General features: G+C 41.0%; 2 protein-coding genes across 5 annotated transcripts; one reads left to right on the forward strand and one right to left on the reverse strand.

Annotated features, from left to right (window-relative positions):
- Positions 1 to 6,192: 6,192 nt before the first annotated feature.
- LOC100135983 (SWS1 opsin) lies at positions 6,193 to 8,202 on the forward strand. Its single transcript, NM_001124321.1, is given in 5 exon segments — positions 6,193 to 6,579; positions 6,722 to 6,890; positions 7,216 to 7,381; positions 7,491 to 7,730; positions 7,889 to 8,202. Coding segments are annotated over 5 exon segments (1,005 nt in total). The 5' UTR covers positions 6,193 to 6,239; the 3' UTR covers positions 7,979 to 8,202.
- A 129-nt stretch (positions 8,203 to 8,331) lies between these two features.
- LOC110500262 (calumenin-A) lies at positions 8,332 to 20,941 on the reverse strand. 4 transcript variants are annotated; one of them, XM_021577525.3, is made up of 7 exons: positions 20,608 to 20,941; positions 19,613 to 19,834; positions 12,612 to 12,793; positions 12,218 to 12,384; positions 12,033 to 12,093; positions 9,660 to 9,859; positions 8,332 to 9,545 (listed from the first exon to the last, which is right to left on the reverse strand). In XM_021577525.3, the coding sequence occupies exons 2-7, from the start codon at positions 19,831 to 19,833 to the stop codon at positions 9,441 to 9,443; spliced, it is 936 nt and encodes a 311-aa protein (XP_021433200.1). In that variant the 5' UTR covers position 19,834; positions 20,608 to 20,941; the 3' UTR covers positions 8,332 to 9,440. The 4 variants fall into 4 exon arrangements, with proteins under 4 accessions (XP_021433200.1, XP_021433198.1, XP_090070431.1 ...); XM_021577523.3 differs by having other exon boundaries at positions 12,600 to 12,793; XM_090214305.1 differs by having other exon boundaries at positions 20,604 to 20,753.
- Between the last annotated feature and the right edge of the window lie 1,341 nt (positions 20,942 to 22,282).

Here is a 22,282-nt window from a genome sequence, read left to right on the forward strand (position 1 = left end):
AACCAAAAAAGGTTGAAAACCACTTACAACAATCGAACCAGATAGTGGGTCATTACAGGTTTGCGTCCTCGAAGCAATTGTCAATAGTTTCCCTGCAGGAGAGTAACCTGATGCAAAGGAGACATTGGACCCCAAATTATTCCTGGACAGGTCACATGGTTAGAAAAACTCCTGGCACTATTAGCATGTTTCATGTGTGTAAGTACACTACATGGACAAAAGTATGTGGACAGCTGCTTGTCGAACATCTCATTCCAAAATCATGGGCATTAATATGGAGATGGTCCTCCCTTTGCTCCTTCAACAGCCTCAACTCTTCTGGAAAGGCTTTCAACTAGATGTTGGAACATTGCTGCGGGGACTTGCTTCCATTCAGCCACAAGAGCATTAGAGCGGTCGGGCACGGATGTTGGGTGATTAGGCCTGGCTCGCACTCAGCGTTCCAATTCATCCTGAAGGTGTTTGATGAGGTTGAGGCCAGGGCTCTGTGCAGGCCAGTTAAGTTCTCCGACAAACCATTTCTGTATGGACCTCGCTTTGTGCACAGGGTAATTGTCATGCTGAAACAGGAAATGGTTTTCCCCAAACTGTTGTCACAAAGTTGAAAGTACAGAATTATCTAAAATATCATAGAATGCTATAGCGTTAGGATTTCCCTTCACTGGAACTAATGGGCCTAGTGTGAACCATGAAAAACAGCCCCAGACCATTATTCCTCCTGCACCAAACTTTACAGTTGGCACTATGCATTCAGGCAGGTAGCATTCTCCTGGCATCAGCCAACCCAGATCGTCCGTCGGACTGCCAGATGGTGAAGCATGATTCATCACCCCAGAGAATGCGTTTCCACTGCTCCAGACGCTTGGCATTATGCATGGTGATCTACAACTTCGCGGCTGCTCCTAGACGTTTCCACTTCACAATAACACACTTACAGTTGACCGGGGCAGATCTAGCAGGGCAGAAATTTGACGAACTGTCTTGTTGGAAAGGTGGTGTCCTATGACGGTGCCAAGTTGAAAGTCACTGAGTCGTCAGTAAGGCCATTCTACTGACACTGTTTGTCTATGGAGATTGCATAGCTGTGTGCTCGATTTTATACACCTGTCAGCAACGAGTGTGGCTGAAATAGCTGAATCCTCTCATTTGGAGTGTCCAGTGTATATATAGAGTATCTCAAGTTTGATAATTGTTGCTTGCTCTATAAGGAGTGTTGTTTTACATTTACTATGGATGTTTAGAAGCCTGTGTGTGAAATATTTGATTAAAGCATCACTATATTTTAAAAGTGCAACTCTTAGGTGCACTTGACTTAGCTTGCCTGGCGCATCAAGAGGGTGTGGTTTACCCCTTTAGGATCATTATGCTGTTACTCCACCCTCACAAGATTACATTTATTTCATAAATCCCTTTTTAAATCAGCAGTTGTCAAAAAGGGCTTTACAGATATCCAGGCTAAAACCCAAAAGAGCAAGCAATGCGGAGGCAGAAGCACAGTGGCTCGGAAAAACTCCCTAGAAAGCAGGAACCTATAAAGAAACTTAGAGAGGAACCAGGCTTCGAGGGGTGGCCAGTCCTCTTCTGACTGTACCGGGTAGATCCCACTGGTGTCACCAACCCCCACAACTGCTAATCTAAGGGTTTTCAAATGGATGCTTTTCTATTGGCCATGATCTCACAAGAGCAGATTGGACCGAAGTACAAGGTTCGTTCTATTCAGTTTATTTTGTGGATCACTTTTTGGAGGATACTTTTGTCAGAAAACACAAAATGCAAAAGAGTCAAGAGTGTCATTTTAAGCAATTTTACAGCTGTTAAAACAATTCCTTTTGGGCTGCTATTACATTCTTATCTTGGCAAAATGGAAAGGAAAAGTAAAAGGGAAGAAAATACATGCAAAATACTCAGTTATAGAGAGCCATTGGTGTTAGCATCCTCTGTTTGAAGGCAGCAGCAGACCACCGTCAAACCCAGGTCGTATCATACCCATACGTCTAACCCATACAGCTTGGTTATGATACAACCCTGAGTCTGGGGGTGATATTTATCTTGCACCCGTTCTTTCACTCGCTCTCCATCTTTTCTTCATCATGTATCTGGAAGGACTGTAGTGGTCCTTCATCTTCACCTAGTTTGAGGAAAGAATCTTCAAAATAAGGTTCATCGCAATGCATGCACTTCGGTTTGCTGTGCAGTACAAACACAGTTTTGTTGTCATTAGTGTCAAACTATATCAAATCCTTTTTAATGCTAAAAGTCATATACATTTTTCCAAAGATCCAATCTCAGTCAAATAAGCATTGTCAACTGAGATTTCTCCTTAAAGCTAAAATCTCAAACTGATCAATATACCTCAAATTAAACAACCGACCCAAATGCTAAGGTGAAATATAGTCTGTTAAACAAGCCTACTTACACATACAAAAATTCTGGAAATGAAAATAGCATACCTTTATTGTTGATGGTAAATTGGGAGAAGCTCTGGTTTTCAAGCAAAAACTAGATCAAAACCCTACTGCCATTAAATGTAACTTGAGTAGCACTGATCTGAAAAGACACGAGACACAGAGAGAGGAGGACAGAGGAGAAGGATGGAAGAGGAAACGGTTCCTTGGAGAGGTTCCAAGGGGAAGAAGATTGGCTGACTGTGTGCAGGTGTATAAAAAGGAGGACGGGGGGCACGGTGAGGAGGAGGAGGGACATTTACCAATAAACCCACCCCTGATCTTTCCTCAAATTAGTCATTTGACCCTACAATCTGTGGCTAAAGGGATGATCTTGTAGTTTGATCCTTATCCCATGTTTACATCCCTGCAGTTTGCAGAGATTGGAAGGATTGGCCAGGTACATCTCAGGTAAATCTTGTTTCCAGATTAAGGCTCATCCCTATATTGTGGCATTTTAAGACACCAATGTCAAGCGATCTAGTATACATGGCAGGCAACAGGCAGCAGGTGGATGGCAGAAAGGTTTCACATGTGATGAAGCTCAGGGAAAGGGCCGTTGACAACAAAACTAAGCATCTTATGTAGCTAACATTAGCTGTACCTGTTAGCCATGAACATGTATGAGTTTTAAAAAATAACTCCAACTACTATAGCATACAGTTTATTAAGTAAATCAATAAGATGGGGAAAACCTTTCCTTGTTTACATAGTGGGGTGGTGTCATGAGAGTATGTTTTCCTATTGGTGTGTCTCCATGAGTTATTGGTAAAAAAAAAACAGTAACTGAAAAAAGTAGCTGAGACACTTTGCAGATCCAATGTCAATGGCTGCCATCCCTGACAATATAGTATCGCAACAGTATCGTGAAGAGGACAAATAGACAAAACGCTCTGAATATCCATGTCCTGCACAGAGAATAATTATTTGTTAGTGAGGTATGTTGATCAGAATTCGCCTGATTTCAACTCTCAGAAACGTGAGTGAGGGAGGGAGGAATGGACGAAGGGGTGGGGTGTATTGGGGGCTGATTGTGCTCTAATTGGCTTGCTGCCCGGATAGTTGCAAGCATTCTGTTTTCACCCAATCAAGGTTATCTATAACTCTAAACCGTAATCTCTGTCCCGCGTCAAATGTCATCATTGAAATAGTGTAATGCAAGGAGCAGTTTAAGGGTCAAATGCCTTGCTCAAGGGCCAGAGTTCTTGGTACGAATTGGGGATTCAAATCCACCTCTCTAACCTACCTGCCGTTCATTACATGGCACTCATTTTTTGTTCCATTCAAGCTACATCTTGATTCCAGTAGGTTAATAATTTAAACCTGAATGTGCACTGTTAAAATAAGTGCTTTGTAATACCCAAAATAGTGGCAACTGAGCTGCCACCAACTTGAAGGAGACAAAACATCTGCCTTAAAAGCCTTAAGATTGCTTGCTGTTTGGGGTTTTAGGCTGGGTTTCTGTACAGCACTCTGTGACATTGACTGACGTAAAAAGGGGTTTATAAATACATTTGATTTGATTGAAAACTTGAACCTTGCTGGATTATTTAAACACATCATCCTAAACTGTTATGAAACATTACATGGTGTATTGTAACATCACTTAATCAAGAGGAGTGCAACACCTGACTGGACTGAGAGCCCTACCGAGAAAAAAAGTTGAAAGCATAATGTTGATGTTTTGAGTCCTGTTCAGTGCAGAATTAGATACCTTCTCTTTTGGTGCCATTTCCTCTCTCTAAAGCTTCTAAACACTACTATGGTGTTTCAATCCTGTCTAGTGCAGAATTAGATCACTTCATCTGGAGAATTGTAATGGTTAACATTGTTTCATGTATTTAATCATTTGCCATTTTGGCAGGCATTATCATGCACAGTGTTCAAATCACCATCAGTGACTGGAGGTTGAACTGTGTGAATTGAGAATTCTGCACTTGCCTCTTCCATTAACAATTATGAGTTTGGGAATGGGTGCTGTGCTCAATGAACGTCAATTTGTCTGACTGTTATGATATCCATTCATCAGGATCCATTACACCTCATGACACAACAAGCTTAATACTAGTATAAAAAACATACCTTTCTTTCTTCAAACATGTATACAACATTGTGTGAAATAATTATGAAGTCTAATAATGTTGAATTACCCACAATCAGAGTCAAGCGGCAAGATAGAAAATGCAAGCTGATTAAAACCACTTCCAATGAGTTCAATCACTAAATGTTGTCTCTCTTTGGTTATCCTCATGAAAGATACTTACATTTTGAGCAACACATTAAGTTGTATTCAATCTTACATTTTTTGGTCAAATTAAATTAACAAATCATTTAAACAACTTGCATAATTAAAAATATATGTATTTTGGGGGTATTTTCACACTTTATTGAAATGACAGAGGGGATACAGATAGGTGTGAGAAACAGATTAAAGGGTTGGAGCGGGGGAATTTATCCCAGTCTTCGGTGGGGAGAGGGGTGTTTTAGTGTGTTACCGCTAGACCACAGGCACTGCATGACTTGCATTCATTTTTTCTTAAGTGTTTTTTGTTTGTTGTCAATGTCAATAAACCCAGAATCATTTCTTATAGTCTGGCTGTGTTGTTGAGTGGGTAAAATTCAAACAAAATGTATCATTTAACTGCCCCTCCTGTTTCTAATCTGTCTAAGTAAAGCATTGAAAAAAATAACAACAAATATTCTTCATAGTCCCTTATCATCAATCAATATATAATCTTTAAACCATGTCCATTTCTAACCCACTTATTGTATGAGAAACACAGTTTTTGTGTTTTGATGCTGCCTTTTACATGCACTGAAAGTCCAAAAATACAAATATTTTTACAACACTCTTAAAAACACCAATATTCAGGTTGAAGAACCACTTTAGGTGTCTCAGAGTACTTCACTTCTGTTTTAAACACACTCTGTGAACTACAACACTTACATTGGGTTAACATTCAAACACCCTCTAAACACCAGATCTCAGTTTAGGTGCACTACTTTTCATGGTTTCACTAAACAATCATGGTGTTTTGAGACATTCTATTTTTACATGTAGACTTGTATCTTTCACAGTGCTCCGTGTGCTAGAGCTTCCCTGTAGAAATGTAGACAACAAGAGCAAGGCTCTCTATGTTAGTTTAGAATCGGCAATCAATTAATTCATTGGTTGATGGATTAGCACTTAACAATAATGAATTGTTAAAGTGGAGTTTCCAAACATTGTTGATGTGATTGCCACTGCCCAGTCAGCTTGTTCTTTTTACCCCTGTTCACCACATCCCCATCCCCCTCCCCTTAGGTTACGTTCGTGGAAGGTTAATGTCTATCAAAGATTAGTCCCTCAGAGATTAATGGGAACTGGATAAGGCAGTTACCACCTCATTAGAACAGCCTACACAGCTTAGCTTGATTCAGTGATATACATTACAAACTCCAGAAGTATGGCAATGCTTTCTATCTTAACACTGTCCGCACCAACAAAAACAACGTGTCTCTGTTATGAATTCAATTATTCTTCTAAATTGTATTCTTTCACACTGGCTCTTTAAGATGGATTACTGCGCCCAACAAAGTAAGGTCTCTACTTACGGGTCATGGTCATGGGGGCAGCTTAATCCTAAAGTTTATTCTTCCACCTACAAGATCAGGAAGATCCACAGGAGAAGCTTGTTCCTGACATAATGTAAAGAGGGTGAGTGGTTTGTGGTCATATAAAAGGGAGCCTTTCAGCGTCACAGTGCACATCTAAGGAACGGACGGGTAGGGGTACTGAGTCAGAGAGGAGCCAAGATGGGAAAGAACTTCCATCTGTACGAGAACATCTCTAAGGTCAGCCCATTTGAGGGGCCACAGTATCACCTGGCCCCAATATGGGCTTTCTACCTACAGGCTGCTTTCATGGGCTTTGTGTTCTTTGCTGGAACACCCCTAAACTTTATCATTCTCGTGGTGACAGTGAAGTACAAGAAGCTGAGACAACCGCTAAACTACATCCTGGTCAATGTCTCGTTAGCAGGTTTTATCTTTGTGACTTTCTCTGTGAGTCAAGTGTTCGTTTCTAGTGCGAGAGGATACTACTTCCTGGGTTACACCTTGTGTGCAATGGAAGCTTGCATGGGTTCAATAGCAGGTAAAACTCATCGTAGCAACAAAAACAGCAACAACTTAAGCGATTCATTTTACTCCTCTGATTATTTACATGCCAACTAGTTTTTGTGTTCGATGTCTTTGATATCTCCTAACCTATTGATAGCTTCTTCTCTCTTACTCAGGGTTGGTGTCAGCTTGGTCTCTGGCTGTCCTTGCCTTTGAGAGATACGTGGTCATCTGCAAACCCTTCGGCACCTTCAAATTTGACAACAACCAGGCTCTGGCGGCTGTTGCCTTCACCTGGGTCATGGGGATCGGATGTGCAACCCCACCATTCTTCGGCTGGAGCAGGTATTCATCCCCAGCCTCTCACAAACACTTTGATCTTGTCTGGATTAATAAATACTCTTTGTATTTGGCTACTATTAGGTTATTTGGTTCATATTGCACACACAGGGGATGGGGAAAATGGAAAATATCCTAAAATGAGTTCAAAATGTGTTGCCGTACATGTAAGGTTCTGAGCAGCAATTTACGTCACTAATTGGCTACAATGTTTGCATCGCTCGCTGCTTTTCAAGTTAGATAGGTCGCTGATTTATATAGGCATGGAGGAAACCCTGCAGAGAGACAATGTGAGGGGCCTGAGTTACAGTAACCTGGGTTTGTTTTACAGGTATATCCCTGAGGGTCTGGGCTGCTCCTGTGGACCTGACTGGTATACAAACAATGAGGAGTACCACTGTGCCAGCTACACCAAATTCCTCATTGTTACCTGTTTCCTCATGCCCATGTCCATCATCTTTTTCTCCTACTCCCAACTACTGGGAGCACTACGGGCTGTGAGTACAATGCTTTCTGGGTTAAAAAACAAAACAAAGTACAGTATAGTCAATTTTTGGAACCCAGATGTGACCAGTTTGTCCTGTCTGTGTGTGTGTGTGTGTGTAGGTGGCAGCTGCACAGGCTGAGTCAGCTTCCACCCAGAAGGCAGAAAAGGAAGTATCCAGGATGGTGATTGTGATGGTGTGCTCCTTCATTCTGTGTTACGGCCCCTACGCCTTGGCAGGCTTGTACTTCGCCTATACAACAAGCGAGAACAAAGACTACCGCCTGGTCACCATCCCTGCTTTCTTCTCTAAAAGCTCCTGTGTATACAACCCTCTCATTTACGCCTTCATGAACAAACAGGTGATTCTATAAGCCCCAAATACATAGAAATACACTGACAGTGGCACACATACTCATTGACATACACTCAGAAATGAAGCACATGAATTAAGAGTCTGAATAAGACACACAACCTTATGTTCATTCTCTGTCATATAAATCTCTGTCTCCCTCCTCAGTTCAACGCCTGCATCATGGAGACAGTGTTTGGAAAGCAGATTGAGGAGACTTCAGTTTCAGCCTCCAAGACAGAGGTCTCCACAGCCTAATCTTTGACTCTGGTCTCAGTCCATCAGGAGCCCATCCCCAACAGCCAACAGTCTTGGGGTGGATTCAATAAACCATCTAAGGTTCCCTAACACTTGATTGAAATTGTGAGTTCAGGGGAAATAGGGTTAATTGAATCTACTCCTTTATGAAATACTCATGTCAAATTATTGTAAGATATCAGGTAAATAAAGATTTATATTGTATTACGATGCACTTTTAAAAACAGTGGTGGACAGTGTTTTATTTCAACCACGCTCTCCATTTCCTGGATATCTTAACTAAATCATTAACACAAACACAACCAGACATACAAAATAAGATGTACACTGAGGCTCAAACTTGAACAAATAAGTTTACTCAATTCATTTTTTTATTGAGAAAATGGGCTGTGGAATCCAAAGTACAGCATTTAATCCAAAAGATGAATGTCCATACATTCTATGTATAAACTCAGAAAATAAAACACTTGCCAAGTATGTACATACTTCAATATAATCTTAATTTAGGGCAAGCGGAATTCAGTAACAACGCTGCAATGCACCAACCTTTCAGTTCAGCATGCCCCATAGAAAGGAAGTACAACCGCTTTTATTTCTAACCAATAGAACAGATGCTTTCTCACATGTGTGCTGGTTCTCAATAGTCTAAAATGGTTTCCTTTTGTTTCACATTGGTCATCCAACATGTTTCTTTCACCTATCATTTGTTTCTAGATCAGTGCAGATGGAGACAAGGAGAGGAAGCCACTGCAGACTATTGAGAGGGAGTGATTGACAGGAGAAAAGGCTACAGAAGCAGTGATGAACTTGGCAACATTGTAATAACAACCCTAGTCATGACAGACAAATACAGTACATATGAAGAAGAGGGGGGTCAAAGTGAGTGTTTATGGAGAAACAGAGCAGGGTGAGGGATGACTTCACTGTAGTGGACTCACGTTCCCATGACCCTCTGATATTTAGTGTCGGTTTCATTGGTTGAGCTCCCAAAAGACTACTCAGAGAAGGCACACACTGGGTAAAAGGATACGTATGAGGCTAACGTCGGTTAGCATCTCTTATCTACTAACTATACTAAGAAATTATGGGCTATCATTACAATCAGTGTCATTCAAAACATGACTGTAAAAAACACCAAATAATTCCCACATATGAAGGGTTTGTTGGAAGAATTATAAATTATTACAACTCCAAATGGAATATTCAGTGCTTGTGAGTATAGCATCCTATTTTAAACAAAGGCAAAAATAATGACCAAACTAAACTACCTATGTTTGTAACGGAACAATAAAATGAAGTGTTGGGATGGGTAGTCAGTAAATATAACACCCACGCAACTATTGAGTGCTATCAACCACAAACTAATTGGAGACGTAGTGTATGAATAGGTGTCGTACAAAGTACATTTGATCATTTATCAAATCAAGTTTAAAACTGTTTTATCTAGCTAGGACCAAATAACCTAAAACTCATCATGCCGTACTAGCGCCTCACCAAAGTCAGTTGCTTGACTTCCTACAAACAGGTCGTACTTGTTCAGGATTTCTTCCTTGCTGAGCTTTCCATCCTGAAATCAAAACAAAAAAGATATTTAGTCAATAGAATGCTTAAAACAGACACAGCCATGTGAGTGAAAGAGAGAATGAAAACCAATAGAGACAAGAGAGAGCGATTGTCTCACCTTGTTCAAGTCAGACTCGTAGACGAGGTGTTTGGCCTCGGCCTCTGCATGGTCGTAATCTGAAGGAAGGATCCAGTCCAAAGTCTCCTCCCGATCCATCTTCCCGTCTTTGTTCTTGTCTCGGAACTCTGAAAACTGCTCACGCTCCGTAGCAACCCAGTCTGGCTCCTCCATCTCATCTTCATGGTTGTACATGTCACCTAGGAAACGAGGGGGATGAAAGTGTGTCTGAGGGTAGAAACATCAATATAGTAAATCTATAACCCGTTCAAAGGCATATAAATCTTTTGTCTTACCCAGTCACCATCAACATGGCACACATACACAATCCATATCTCAGTTGTCTCAAGGCTTAAAAATCCTTCTTTAACCCGTCTCCTCTGCTTCCTCTACACTGATTGAAGTGGATTTAACAAGTGACATCAATAAGGCCTAGTCACTTTACCCTGCCTTCATGTACATACAGTGCCTTGCGAAAGTATTCGGCCCCCTTGAACTTTGCAACCTTTTGCCACATTTCAGGCTTCAAACATAAAGATATAAAACTGTATTTTTTTGTGAAGAATCAACAACAAGTGGGACACAATCATGAAATGGAACGACATTTATTGGATATTTCAAACTTTTTTAACAAATCAAAAACTGAAAAATTGGGCGTGCACAATTATTCAGCCCCTTTACTTTCAGTGCAGCAAACTCTCTCCAGAAGTTCAGTGAGGATCTCTGAATGATCCAATGTTGACCTAAATGACTAATGATGATAAATACAATCCACCTGTGTGTAATCAAGTCTCCGTATAAATGCACCTGCACTGTGATAGTCTCAGAGGTCCGTTAAAAGCGCAGAGAGCATCATGAAGAACAAGGAACACACCAGGCAGGTCCGAGATACTGTTGTGAAGAAGTTTAAAGCCGGATTTGGATACAAAAAGATTTCCCAGGCTTTAAACATCCCAAGGAGCACTGTGCAAGCGATAATATTGAAATGGAAGGAGTATCAGACCCCTGCAAATCTACCAAGATCTGGCCGTCCCTCAACTTTCAGCTCATACAAGGAGAAGACTGATCAGAGATGCAGCCAAGAGGCCCATGATCACTCTGGATGAACTGCAGAGATCTACAGCTGAGGTGGGAGACTCTGTCCATAGGACAACAATCAGTCGTATATTGCACAAATCTGGCCTTTATGGAAGAATGGCAAGAAGAAAGACATTTCTTAAAGATATCCATAAAAAGTGTTGTTTAAAGTTTGCCACAAGCCACCTGGGAGACACACCAAACATGTGGAAGAAGGTGCTCTGGTCAGATGAAACCAAAATGGAACTTTTTGGCAACAATGCAAAACGTTATGTTTGGCGTAAAAGCAACACAGCTGAACACACCATCCCCACTGTCAAACATGGTGGTGGCAGCATCATGGTTTGGGCCTGCTTTTCTTCAGCAGGGACAGGGAAGATGGTTAAAATTGATGGGAAGATGGATGGAGCCAAATACAGGACCATTCTGGAAGAAAACCTGATGGAGTCTGCAAAAGACCTGAGACTGGGACGGAGATTTGTCTTCCAACAAGACAATGATCCAAAACATAAAGCAAAATCAATGGAATGGTTCAAAAATAAACATATCCAGGTGTTAGAATGGCCAAGTCAAAGTCCAGACCTGAATCCAATCGAGAATCTGTGGAAAGAACTGAAAACTGCTGTTCACAAATGCTCTCCATCCAACCTCACTGAGCTCGAGCTGTTTTGCAAGGAGGAATGGGAAAAAATGTCAGTCTCTCGGTGTGCAAAACTGATAGAGACATACCCCAAGCGACTTACAGCTGTAATCGCAGCAAAAGGTGGCGCTACAAAGTATTAACTTAAGGGGGCTGAATAATTTTGCACGCCCAATTTCAGTTTTTGATTTGTTAAAAAAGTTTGAAATATCCAATAAATGTCGTTCCACTTCATGATTGTGTCCCACTTGTTGATTCTTCACAAAAAAATACAGTTTTATATCTTTATGTTTGAAGCCTGAAATGTGGCAAAAGGTCGCAAAGTTCAAGGGGGCCCGAATACTTTCGCAAGGCACTGTATCTATCTCAAGTTCCTTGTACTAGTACTCCCTGTATATAGCTCCATTCTTGTGCATTTTATTCCTCGTGTTACTTTTTTCCCCCATTAATTTTTGAAACTTTGCATCGTTGGGAAAGGTTCGTAAGCAAGCATTTCACTGTAAAGTCTACACCAGTTGTATTCAGGGCATCTGATACATAAAACGTGATTTCATTTGATTTAAGGGATCATAGCTTCACCTGTTCAGTCTGTCATGGAAAGAGCAGGTGTTCATAATGTTTTGTATACTCAAGGGTATGTCCACTTCAGTCCTTACCTATGTATTCATTCAGGTCAATGAAACCATCACCATTCTTATCAATGTCCTCCATGGTTTCCTGTGGGGTAAACAAGGAGAAAGAGGAGGATGGTCAGAGAGCCGACCGGTGAACACTGGTCCCGTGTTAAATTCTTTCCAAATACCTTTAAATCTAATGAACACAGAGAATGAAACACACATACCAGCACCACTATGTCCTTCATGTGGTCGTACTCCTCTGGGTGTAGGAAGGCTGTGAACTCCTCTTTGTTGGCGATTTGGTCTCCGTTCTGGTCGGCCATTTTGAAACGCCTCTCGTCCCTCGCCATCATGTGCTGGTAGTTGTAACCATCATCTGGTTCCGGGTCATCTGTGGGGTCAAAGGGAAGCGGCTATGATCTCTAGTTAATCACACGTGATACACCACGACCTGAATTGATACGGTACATCAACCAATCAGTGAAACTAATACTAAAGGCCTTGCAACTATCGAATCAGTCGAATTAGTCATAACCAACACCAACATTTGTTTTGGACATATTGCATGTCCCGGGCTCATGCATGCGCATGTCATGCCCTTCTTACCCAGATAGGTACCATAAGTTACATTCCTGTATTCCTCCCAAGAAATCATGCCGTCATTGTTGACATCAAAGTCCTTCCATTGGCGGTCCACGTTCTCATAGATGTACTTCTTCTGAGCCTTCTTAATCCACGCTCTCAGCTCAACCTCAGTGACAAAACCATCACTGTCCCCATCAATCTTCTCTACAATCACACTGTATCAGAAAGGGGAAGAGCGAGAAAGAGAGAGACTGTGAACTAAAAATGTAGTTCAAAAAGAGGTCAAACTATATTTACTACAATACCAATGTAATAACAGTCAATACCAAAATCTAGTAGAGTCTACGTGAAAGTGATCGCCTGTTCTTTGAATCTGATGATGGGAAAGGGGGAATTCTACCTCTCTATTTACTGGTGATGGGTTCAGATTTCAAGACTTTAAATGTTGTTAATCACCAGTTATACTAGAGACATAAGGGGTGCCATAGTCTAGGGTTTACACCAGAAGTTAGTGGTTATCTGTAGGAGGAATGTATATGGTGGAAGCAATTAAGCTTGGAATGTACTGAGTGCAGGGAAGACGATCATGTTGGCAGGCACTGATAAGGGTGGAGAGCTGTGGATTAGTGAGGAAGGGGGTCGAGGTCAGGTCACATTAGGAGAGAAGGAACAGTTTATTGCCCGTATCACTTAACTTCATGCCTAGAAATAAAGATGTAATGTTTAGAGAGAAGGAGACCACACAAATTGGGGTGGGTATATACAGTCGTGGCCAAAAGTTGAGAATGAAAATAAATATTTGTGTCAAATTCTGCTGCCTCAGTTTGTATGATGGCAATTTGCATATACTCCAGAATGTTATGAAGAGTGATCAGATGAATTGCAATTAATTGCAAAGTCCGTCTTTGCCATGCAAAGGAACTGAATCCCCCCCAAAACATTTCTACTGCATTTCAGCCCTGCCACAAAAGGACCAGCTGACATGTCAGTGATTCTCTAATTAACACAGGTGTGAGTGTTGATGAGGACAAGGCTGGAGATCACTCTGTCATGCTGATTGAGTTTGAAAACCAGACTGGAAGCTTCAAAAGGAGAGATGGTGCTTGGAATCATTGTTCTTCCTCTGTCAACCATGGTTACCTGCAAGGAAACATGTGCCGTCATCATTGCTTTACACAAAAAGGGCTTCACAGGCAAGGATATTGCTGCCAGTAAGATTGATTTAGGTGCAACCATTTATCGGATCATCAAGAACTTCAAGGAGAGCGGTGCAATTGTTGTGAAGGCGGCTTCAGGGCACCCAAGAAAGTCCAGCAAGCTCCAGGACCGTCTCCTAAAGTTGACTCAGCTGCGGGATCGGGGCACCACCAGTAGAGAGCTTGCTCAGGAATGGCAGCAGGCAGGTGTGAGTGCATCTGCACGCACAGTGAGGCGAATACTTTTGGAGGATGGCCTGGTGTCAAGAAGGGCAGCAAAGAAGCGACTTCTCTCCAGGAAAAACATCAGGGACAGACTGATATTCTGCAAAAGGTACAGGGATTGGACTGCTGAGGACTGGGGCAAAGTCGTTTTCTCTGATGAATCCCCTTTCCGATTGTTTGGGGCATCCGGAAAAAAGCTTCTCCGGAGAAGACAAGGTGAGCGCTACCATCAGTCCTGTGTCATGCCAACAGTAAAGCATCCTGTGACCATTCATGTGTGGGGTTGCTTCTCAGCCAAGGGAGTGGGCTCGCTCACAATTTTGCCTAAGAACACGGCCATGAATAAAGAATGGTACCAACACGTCCTCCGAGAGCAACTTCGCCCAACCACCCAGGAACAGTTTAGTGATGAACAATGCCTTTTCTAGCATGATGAAGCACCTTGCCGTAAGGCAGAAGTGACAACTAAGTGGCTCGGGGAACAAAACATCAATATTTTGGGTCCATGGCCAGGAAACTCCCCAGACCTTAAATTTAGAACACAACTCAAGCAAACAAGTCTATACGTTGATTAACTTCTACTGAAAACAGGACATACTTCCTCATATGTTTTACATTGCAATGTGTACTCTCCCATGTATATTACTCCGCCACGTTATCATACAGGTAACTTGTTGGTAGCGAACTACATGAACAGTCTCCGGTAATTGGCAAGGCCAATGTACACGGTCACCGACATAACCGTTCAAGGGATAGGGGTCAAAAAGAGGGAGTTCACAACTGTACAGTTGCTTACATGGATATGCTTCTTAATAAAAGCCTACTTGAAACAAGCCATTACACTTTGTTGTTATTACCATGGCATTTCATTACTATTATTTCAGGTCATTACTTATAAATATTAAAATCAACAAATTATGAAACTAATGATTGTCTGTTCTGCTACGAAAAGACAGAATCACGATCACTCGATCACTTATTTTGGTATTGCCCCAATATAGCTTGTTTCTTGTCACAGGTTCAAGAATGGCTGAAAAATCACAACATTGATCTAAAATTAACCCTACAAATAGCACTGGTTGGGACATTTGGAAAGCCAGTCAAACAATCAACAAAATATTTTTACTTAAAGTATTATCTTCAATTTACAATCTGTAGATGCTATGCGATTAGAAAGGTTCAGAATTTATGTGAAACATCACAGCTGAAAAATATTTGGCACATGGAAATCATAAGAGGGCGGTTTAAAGAGATATGTGGGATGGACTGAAAGAAGCTGAGGGGTGGGGTTAAGGTGATGTGGGATGGACTGAGAGAAGCTGAGGGGTGGGGTTAATGTGATATGTGGGATGGACTGAGAGAAGCTGAGGGGTGGGGTTAAGGTGATGTGGGATGGACTGAGAGAAGCTGAAGGGTGGGGTTAAGGTGATGTGGGATGGACTGAGAGAAGCTGAGGGGTGGGGTTAATGTGATGTGGGATGGACTGAGAGTAGCTGAGGGGTGGTTTAAATTATATTGTTCTATTATGACTGAACAAGATGTATAATGTATAAATACTATCTATTGTAAAATGTGTATAGAATGAACAGTACCAGTCAAGTTCGCACATACCTACTCATTCAAGGGTTCTTAATTTTTACTATTTTCTACTTTGTAGAATAATTGTGAAGACATCAAAACTATGAAATCATGTAGTGACTAAAAAAAGTTAAATCTAAATATATTTGAGATTCGTTAAAGTAGCCACCCTTTGCCTTGATGCCAACTCTTGGCATTCTCTCAACCAGTGCCAACAGTCCTGAAGGAGTTTCCACATAGCCAATAAGTGCTCAGCATGCTTTTTCTTCACTGCGGTCCAACTCATCCCAAACCATCTCAATTGGGTTGAGGTCGGGTGACTGTGGAAACCAGGTCATCTGATGTAGCTCTCATTCTTGGTCAAAAGCCCTTAGAGCTTGGAGGTGTGTTGGGTCATTGTCCTGTTGAAAAACAAATGAAAGTCCCACTAAGCCCAACCAGATGGGATGGCGTATCACTGCAGAATGCTGGTTAAGCGTGCCTTGAATTCCAAATAAATCACAGACAGTGTCACCAGCAAAGCACCCCCCACACCATAACACCACCTCCATGCTTCATGTTGGGAACCACACATGCGGAGATCATCCGTTCAACTACTCTGCGTCTCACAAAGACAAGGGACAAGGCGGTTGGAAGCAAAAATGTCAAATTCGGACTCAGACCAAAGGACAGATGTCCACCAGTCTAAATGTCCATTGCTCATATTTCTTGGCCCACGCAATTCTTTTCTCCTCATTGGTGTCCTTTTGTAGTGGTTTCTATGTAGCAATTCGACTATGAAGGCCGGATTCACACAGTTTGTGACTTTTTCTTATCATAAATCGCACACCTCATGTAGCCTAGCCCATAGGCTTATACAGTTTTAGTCTGAAGTTTACATACACCTTAGGAAAATACATTTAATCTCATTTTCTCACAATTCCTGACATTGAATCCTAGTAAAAAGTCCCTTATTAGGTCAGTTAGGATCACCACTTTATTTTAAGAATGTGAGAATTAATTAACATTTCTCTATTCTATTTCAGCTTTTATTTATTTCACCACATTCCCAGTGGGTCAGAAGTTTACATACACTCAATTAGTATTTGGTAGCATTGCCTTTAAATTGTTTAACTTGGGTCAAACGTTTCAGGTAGCCTTCCACAAGCTTCCTACAATAATTTGGGTGAATTTTGTCCCATTCCTCCTGACAGAGCTGGTGTAACTGAGCCAGGTTTGTAGGCCTCCTTGCTCGCACACACTTTTTCAGTTCTGCCCACAAATTTCTATAGGATTGAGGTCAGGGCTTTGTGATGGCTACTCCAATACCTTGGCTTTGTCCTTAAGCCAGTTTGCCACAACTTTGGAAGTATGCTTGGTGTCATTGTCCATTTGGAAGACCCATTTACGACCAAGCTTGAACTTCCTGACTGATGTCGCTTCAATATATCCACATAATTTTCCTTCCACATGATATCATCTATTTTGTGAAGTGCCCCAGTCCCCCCTGCAGCAAAGCATCCCCACAACATACTGCCACCCCTGTACTTCACGGCTGGGATGGTGTTCTTCGGCTTGCAAGCATCCCCCTTTTTCCTCCAAACATAACGATGGTCATTATGGCCAAACAGTTCTATTTTTGTTTCATCAGACCAGAGAGCATTTCTCCAAAAAGTATGACCTTTGTCGCCATGTGTAGTTGCAAACCGTAGTCTGGCTTTTTTAACGGCGGTTTTGGAGCAGTGGCTTCTCCTGGCTGAGCGACCTTTCAGGTTATGTCAACACAGGACTTGTTTTACTGTGGATATAGATACTTTTGTGCCGGTTTCCTCCAGCATCTTCACAAGGTCCTTTGCTGTTGTTCTAGGATTGATTTGCACAAAAACAAAAATGCATTTCAAGCAACTTTTTTCAAATCAGCAAGAGTCACATCATGCAGCCTTACAATATATTAAAAACCATAACATAGTCAACGTTTTTTGTATTACAATGAAAGATACATTGATAAAAACTCTAAATTAAGCATATAGGAATATCCATATTCTTTGTTAACCTCTCAACACAGAATAGCCAAATGTGCGCACTACCTCAAATCGTTTGGAAAAATATTCATATTTTATTCAGCTTTGTTCAAAATGTATTGTTCATATTATAAAATGCCACAAAATCTTGTCTGCTAAATTAACTAGTGTAGCCCACAGCCATTTGGCATAGCCAGATCAGGAAAAGTCAGAGTATGCTATTCTGTTCTCCTGAAATAGACTACATTTTCTTCATATCATGCTTCTTTAGACCTGTCTAAAATAAATCATACATTTATTGTGAAGGTGTAGGCTATTTTACATGGATTTATTAGACTTTTTAAAATATAGATGTTCCAAAGGTCTGCATCAATGGCTTGTATGCGTTGTGTGGAAGCCAGGAGATGCTAAATGTGTTTATGTTAATTAAACGGTCAATTACCGTGAGACCGACAACTATTTGCGTGACAATCACTGGCTAACGAAATTTCGTGACCGTCACAGCCCTAGTCGAGACAGGCTACTTTTGGAAACTTTCTGAGTGGACATTTAGGCCCATAGAGAGAATCAGCGAACTGACACACGCACACCCCCATAAAAGCACCCATGAATCAAAACCACCAGTGTACTGTCAGACACAAGAGGAAATATTTATTCTTTCACTAAAACATAATAAAAGAAAACCTTGGCCGACGTTAGGCTTCCTGAGAGAAGGATGCAAGATAAAAGTATGAAGGCGACAGCTATGCCATAGTATGAAGATGAAATTGACCATCATTAAAATAGAAACAAATACACAGAACATGTCCATAGCCTATTTATCAGCTATGTTGATTATCAAGGGATTGGAAAGATTTTTCAAATACTGTGAGGAACTATTATAATGGACTTCGTTGACTTACTGTGGGAAGTGAAGAAAATATGACTTAGAAGCCAGGCAGGGCACTTTCCTACTTTGACATTTGCGAGAAGCAGGCCAGGTACTTCTATGCGTGTTCAGGTGCATGCGCTCCATCAACATTAACAGGTCAGAGAAACCAGACATGCTCATATGGAGGTCGTAAATTATGATTTGAAATAAATCAAAACATGTTTGTCAGAAGTGTAGCAGGTTTTGAACTGTGCAAACAACATTTCCACTCAGAGAATGAGAACAGTAACTGACTAATTAATACATGCATTTACAGAAATGTATGTAACCAGATTACAGGAATGAATGGTAAATTGCCCGTTTTATAAACGGTAGCCTACCACATGGGAATTTCTAAAAGTGCATTGCAGTCCTAGGCTACTATTATACTTTGCAGGGATAGGAGGACAGCAATTTTTTTGATCTGCTTCAGGGCAGCATATCGGCCAGAACCAGGCCTGATCAGCGTTGATTAGTCTATAATTTAAGAAAAGATTCTGTATCAAATTATACCATGCCTGGTTGGACAGGCTTGGCAAATTGTCCATTTGACACAACATTAGAGCATTATAGGCCTCAGAGCCAAAACAACCTTGTCAACTGCTGTTGAATAATTAATGAAGTCAGAAACATCCAAACTTTTTTTTTAAAAAGACTGATTTATTTACTAGCAAGCAATGAAAATGTGCATTGTATAAAAAAACTTTTTTTTTTTTTTTTTTTAAAGAGTCCACACATCAAATAATGTAAACTGAAGAGCCCCTAGCCTATAGCACTCTACATCCCGCTCATCAAGCAATTAGCTGCTTAAGCAAAGGTAAGTTGTAAAGGGGAGATGTAGAAAGTTTAATAGACCAACTAGGTTAACAAAACATTTGCAAAACAATCCCGCTATTAGGTACAGTTTATCTACGTGAAAATAATTTTTTAAATCCTAAAATTAATGTAGGCCTATTTAAACAGTTTTATTTTCGCTCTTCATCTGTAATCATCAGTTACACAGTTATTCAATTACCGTCACAGCCCTACCCTCAACTTGATACTATTGATGCACAGCCGACCCGAGGAAAGGTGGCCACATTGGACTATTGAGACGCAACCAGGCCGACACTTGAGTCTACTCACCCTAGCCTGCGCTTGCTCTCCTCTGGGCTGAGGTCGTCAAAAGACTTGGCCTCCTTTTGTCCTAGGAAGGCATCGTGGTCGTAGTCAAAGCCCTGAGCATCGTCATGCTCGCGGCTACTGAGAGGTGCATCGTGGTGAATGCGTTCCTTTTTCTCTGTGGGTTTACTGGTGGCATAGACCACGCAGAGGGCAAAGCACATGAGCAACGGCCTGATCTCCATCCTATGAGAGAGAGCAAGAGAGATATTAAAAACATTCTGGAAGAGGTGTCAACATCAAAGCCTGTGAATAGCTCACAGGCAGCATCTGCATTTGCTGCTCATTAGGGCTGCTTCTTTGACAGGCTCTTTGACATTAAGGTGTTACAGGACTTGTTTCACATGATCAACTGTTGGTTGTTTATTAAACTGCTGCTGGCAGCATGTCAGCATAGACTTGTGATAGGACATTTAAAAACGGAAGAAAATAGATAGTCCTGTAGATACGATATGAGTCAGGCAGGAATGCCAAATATCATGAGTGCACTGCCATGCAGACATGTGTGGTATTTGTAACATTGACGTTTTTAAATAGTTTACAGTAATTGAATACAGATCAGGGGAATGCAATAACAAAATTGCTCACTATAACGGTAAAGTGGAAAGAATGTAGCTTTTGGCTGTCTGAACACAAATAAAAAGGCACAGATTGTAACAATGTAGCAACATATACACCAGTCACACGGACTACACTGTTTATGTAAAATGTTCCATTTCGCTACATTACAAAATGTGGGACAACAAACCAGAAATCAGTTGTTGACAGTAATGTAAGATATGTTGTATTCAGTCTCTTCATCATAATAAGATCGGCTGCTAGCCGTTAGCTCTCGTCAGACTATTGGAATGCATCTGAATTGCAAATCCTACCATTTAGGGTTAGCTGATCATACAAAGTAACACTATCAACGCATCAATATTAGCTTGTAAGAGAAGTAATATCATTGTATTACCTACCTGGCTGATGATTCCAGACACAATATGTACACTATGTCTATTCCACAAGCCAACAGCTTAATAAACACACCCCAGCCTCGGCCCTTTTCCTTCTTAAAGGAGATCCAATGAGATTATAGATATGAGCCTTCACGAGCTTTGATTGGTCCACTTCAGCAAAAAGGCACATTTGGCCGATGACTTCATGTTCCATAATAAAACGTTTATTCATCGCATTCACATTTAATTGGATTACACGAAAGTTTGTAGTGTTTGAACCAATCGTGTTTCAGAGAATGCATTTACGCTGGGTAATATCTTCGCTGCATTCCCTTTGCCCGAAACCTCATCCTGTGCACCTGATTGGCTACTAATTGCCACGTCCCCAAATTTGAGTAAATCTTTCTAGAACTGTCATCATACACTGAAGTTTACATGGACATGTGTTTCAGTTGATGTTGAGCATTGGATAAAATAGAAATACATATAAAGTTCAAATGTTCTTCTCGCCATACTGTATTTCAGTCATCTGTCTTGAGTGGACCTGAAACTTTAACTTGCTGGCTTCAGTATCTTGGACAAGACCAAAATGTATGCCGCTGACTACGTATTACGTTTATGGGGAGATGGGTATGGCAGAGGGTAAATTAATTAATAGCATACTAAATGTTGTTTAACATTTGAGTTTGAACTTTTGTGGGATTAGATGTCGCCCTAACATGATTTTTTTTCTTCTTCCCCATTTCACTGTCAATGGAGGTAGGCTAAACTCACTTTGGCATGAATGCATATGCAACATTCACTGAAAAAAAATAGAAATATATACAGTTTATTGGTTAGTACAGTTTAGCAGACGTTATAGCAGGTGCAGCTAAATGCTTGTTACTAGCTCATAAAAATGCAGATAAAATGCCAAAGTACACTAATATATAACATCTTGAAATGTCAGAACAAATCCAATTAATCCAAATGCAATCTTATACGGTATTACACCGGATAAATGTACACATTAGTAAGGAACGACTCTGCGGAAGCGAACCAGGTACACGGACAGGAACAGCATCAGAACTGCGAAACAAAAACAGACGAGAACCAAAGAGGCAGTGGGGAACTGACAAATATAGGGGAGGTAATAAACAGGTGATTGAGTCCAGGTGAGTCCAATATCGTTGATGTGTGTGACAAGGGAAGGCAGGTGTGCATAATGATGGTGGCAGGAGTGCATAATGCAGGGCAGTCTGGCGCTCGGGGAGAAGAGCGGGAGCAGACGTGACAACATGATATACTAAGAATGATAAAGTATGTACAGCAGTAGATATATTAGAGTGAGCTATGTCAAGAATCAGCATATTAAACACATTTGCGGTGTGTACAGACAGTGTAACAAATAAAACGTCCAGTAGTAGAAATAATAGAATAAGCTATGTCGAGAATACAGTATTTGTATACACAGCAAAAAAAAACATGAACAAAAAACTAAATCGAGTCTGGAATATAAATATATATTGTATGTGAATGGTGTGTACACTGAGTATACCGAACATTAGAAACAACTTCCTAGAAAGGCCACTCTAAAATGTGCAGTTTTGTCACACAACGTCACAGATATGTCAAGTTTTCAGGGAGCTTGCAATTGGTATTTTGACGACAGGAATGGCCACCAGAGCTGTTGCCAGATAATTAAATGTTCAGTTCT

Source organism: Oncorhynchus mykiss, chromosome 21, assembly GCF_057628025.1.
Source record: "Oncorhynchus mykiss isolate SJ-2025 chromosome 21, ASM5762802v1, whole genome shotgun sequence".
Lineage (NCBI taxonomy): Eukaryota > Metazoa > Chordata > Actinopteri > Salmoniformes > Salmonidae > Oncorhynchus > Oncorhynchus mykiss.

What these genes read in the sequence shown, in the direction of transcription:
- LOC110500262 (XM_021577523.3), bottom strand. Translation starts at nt 19,833, where the DNA reads ATGGAGATCAGGCCGTTGCTCATGTGCTTTGCCCTCTGCGTGGTCTAT. An exon ending in TGAAGGACATAGTGGTGCTG is followed by an intron (nt 12,094 to 12,217) that starts GTATGTGTGTTT and finishes TTTACCCCACAG; the next exon opens with GAAACCATGGAGGACATTGA. An exon ending in ACGAGTCTGACTTGAACAAG is followed by an intron (nt 9,546 to 9,659) that starts GTGAGACAATCG and finishes TTTTGATTTCAG; the next exon opens with GATGGAAAGCTCAGCAAGGA.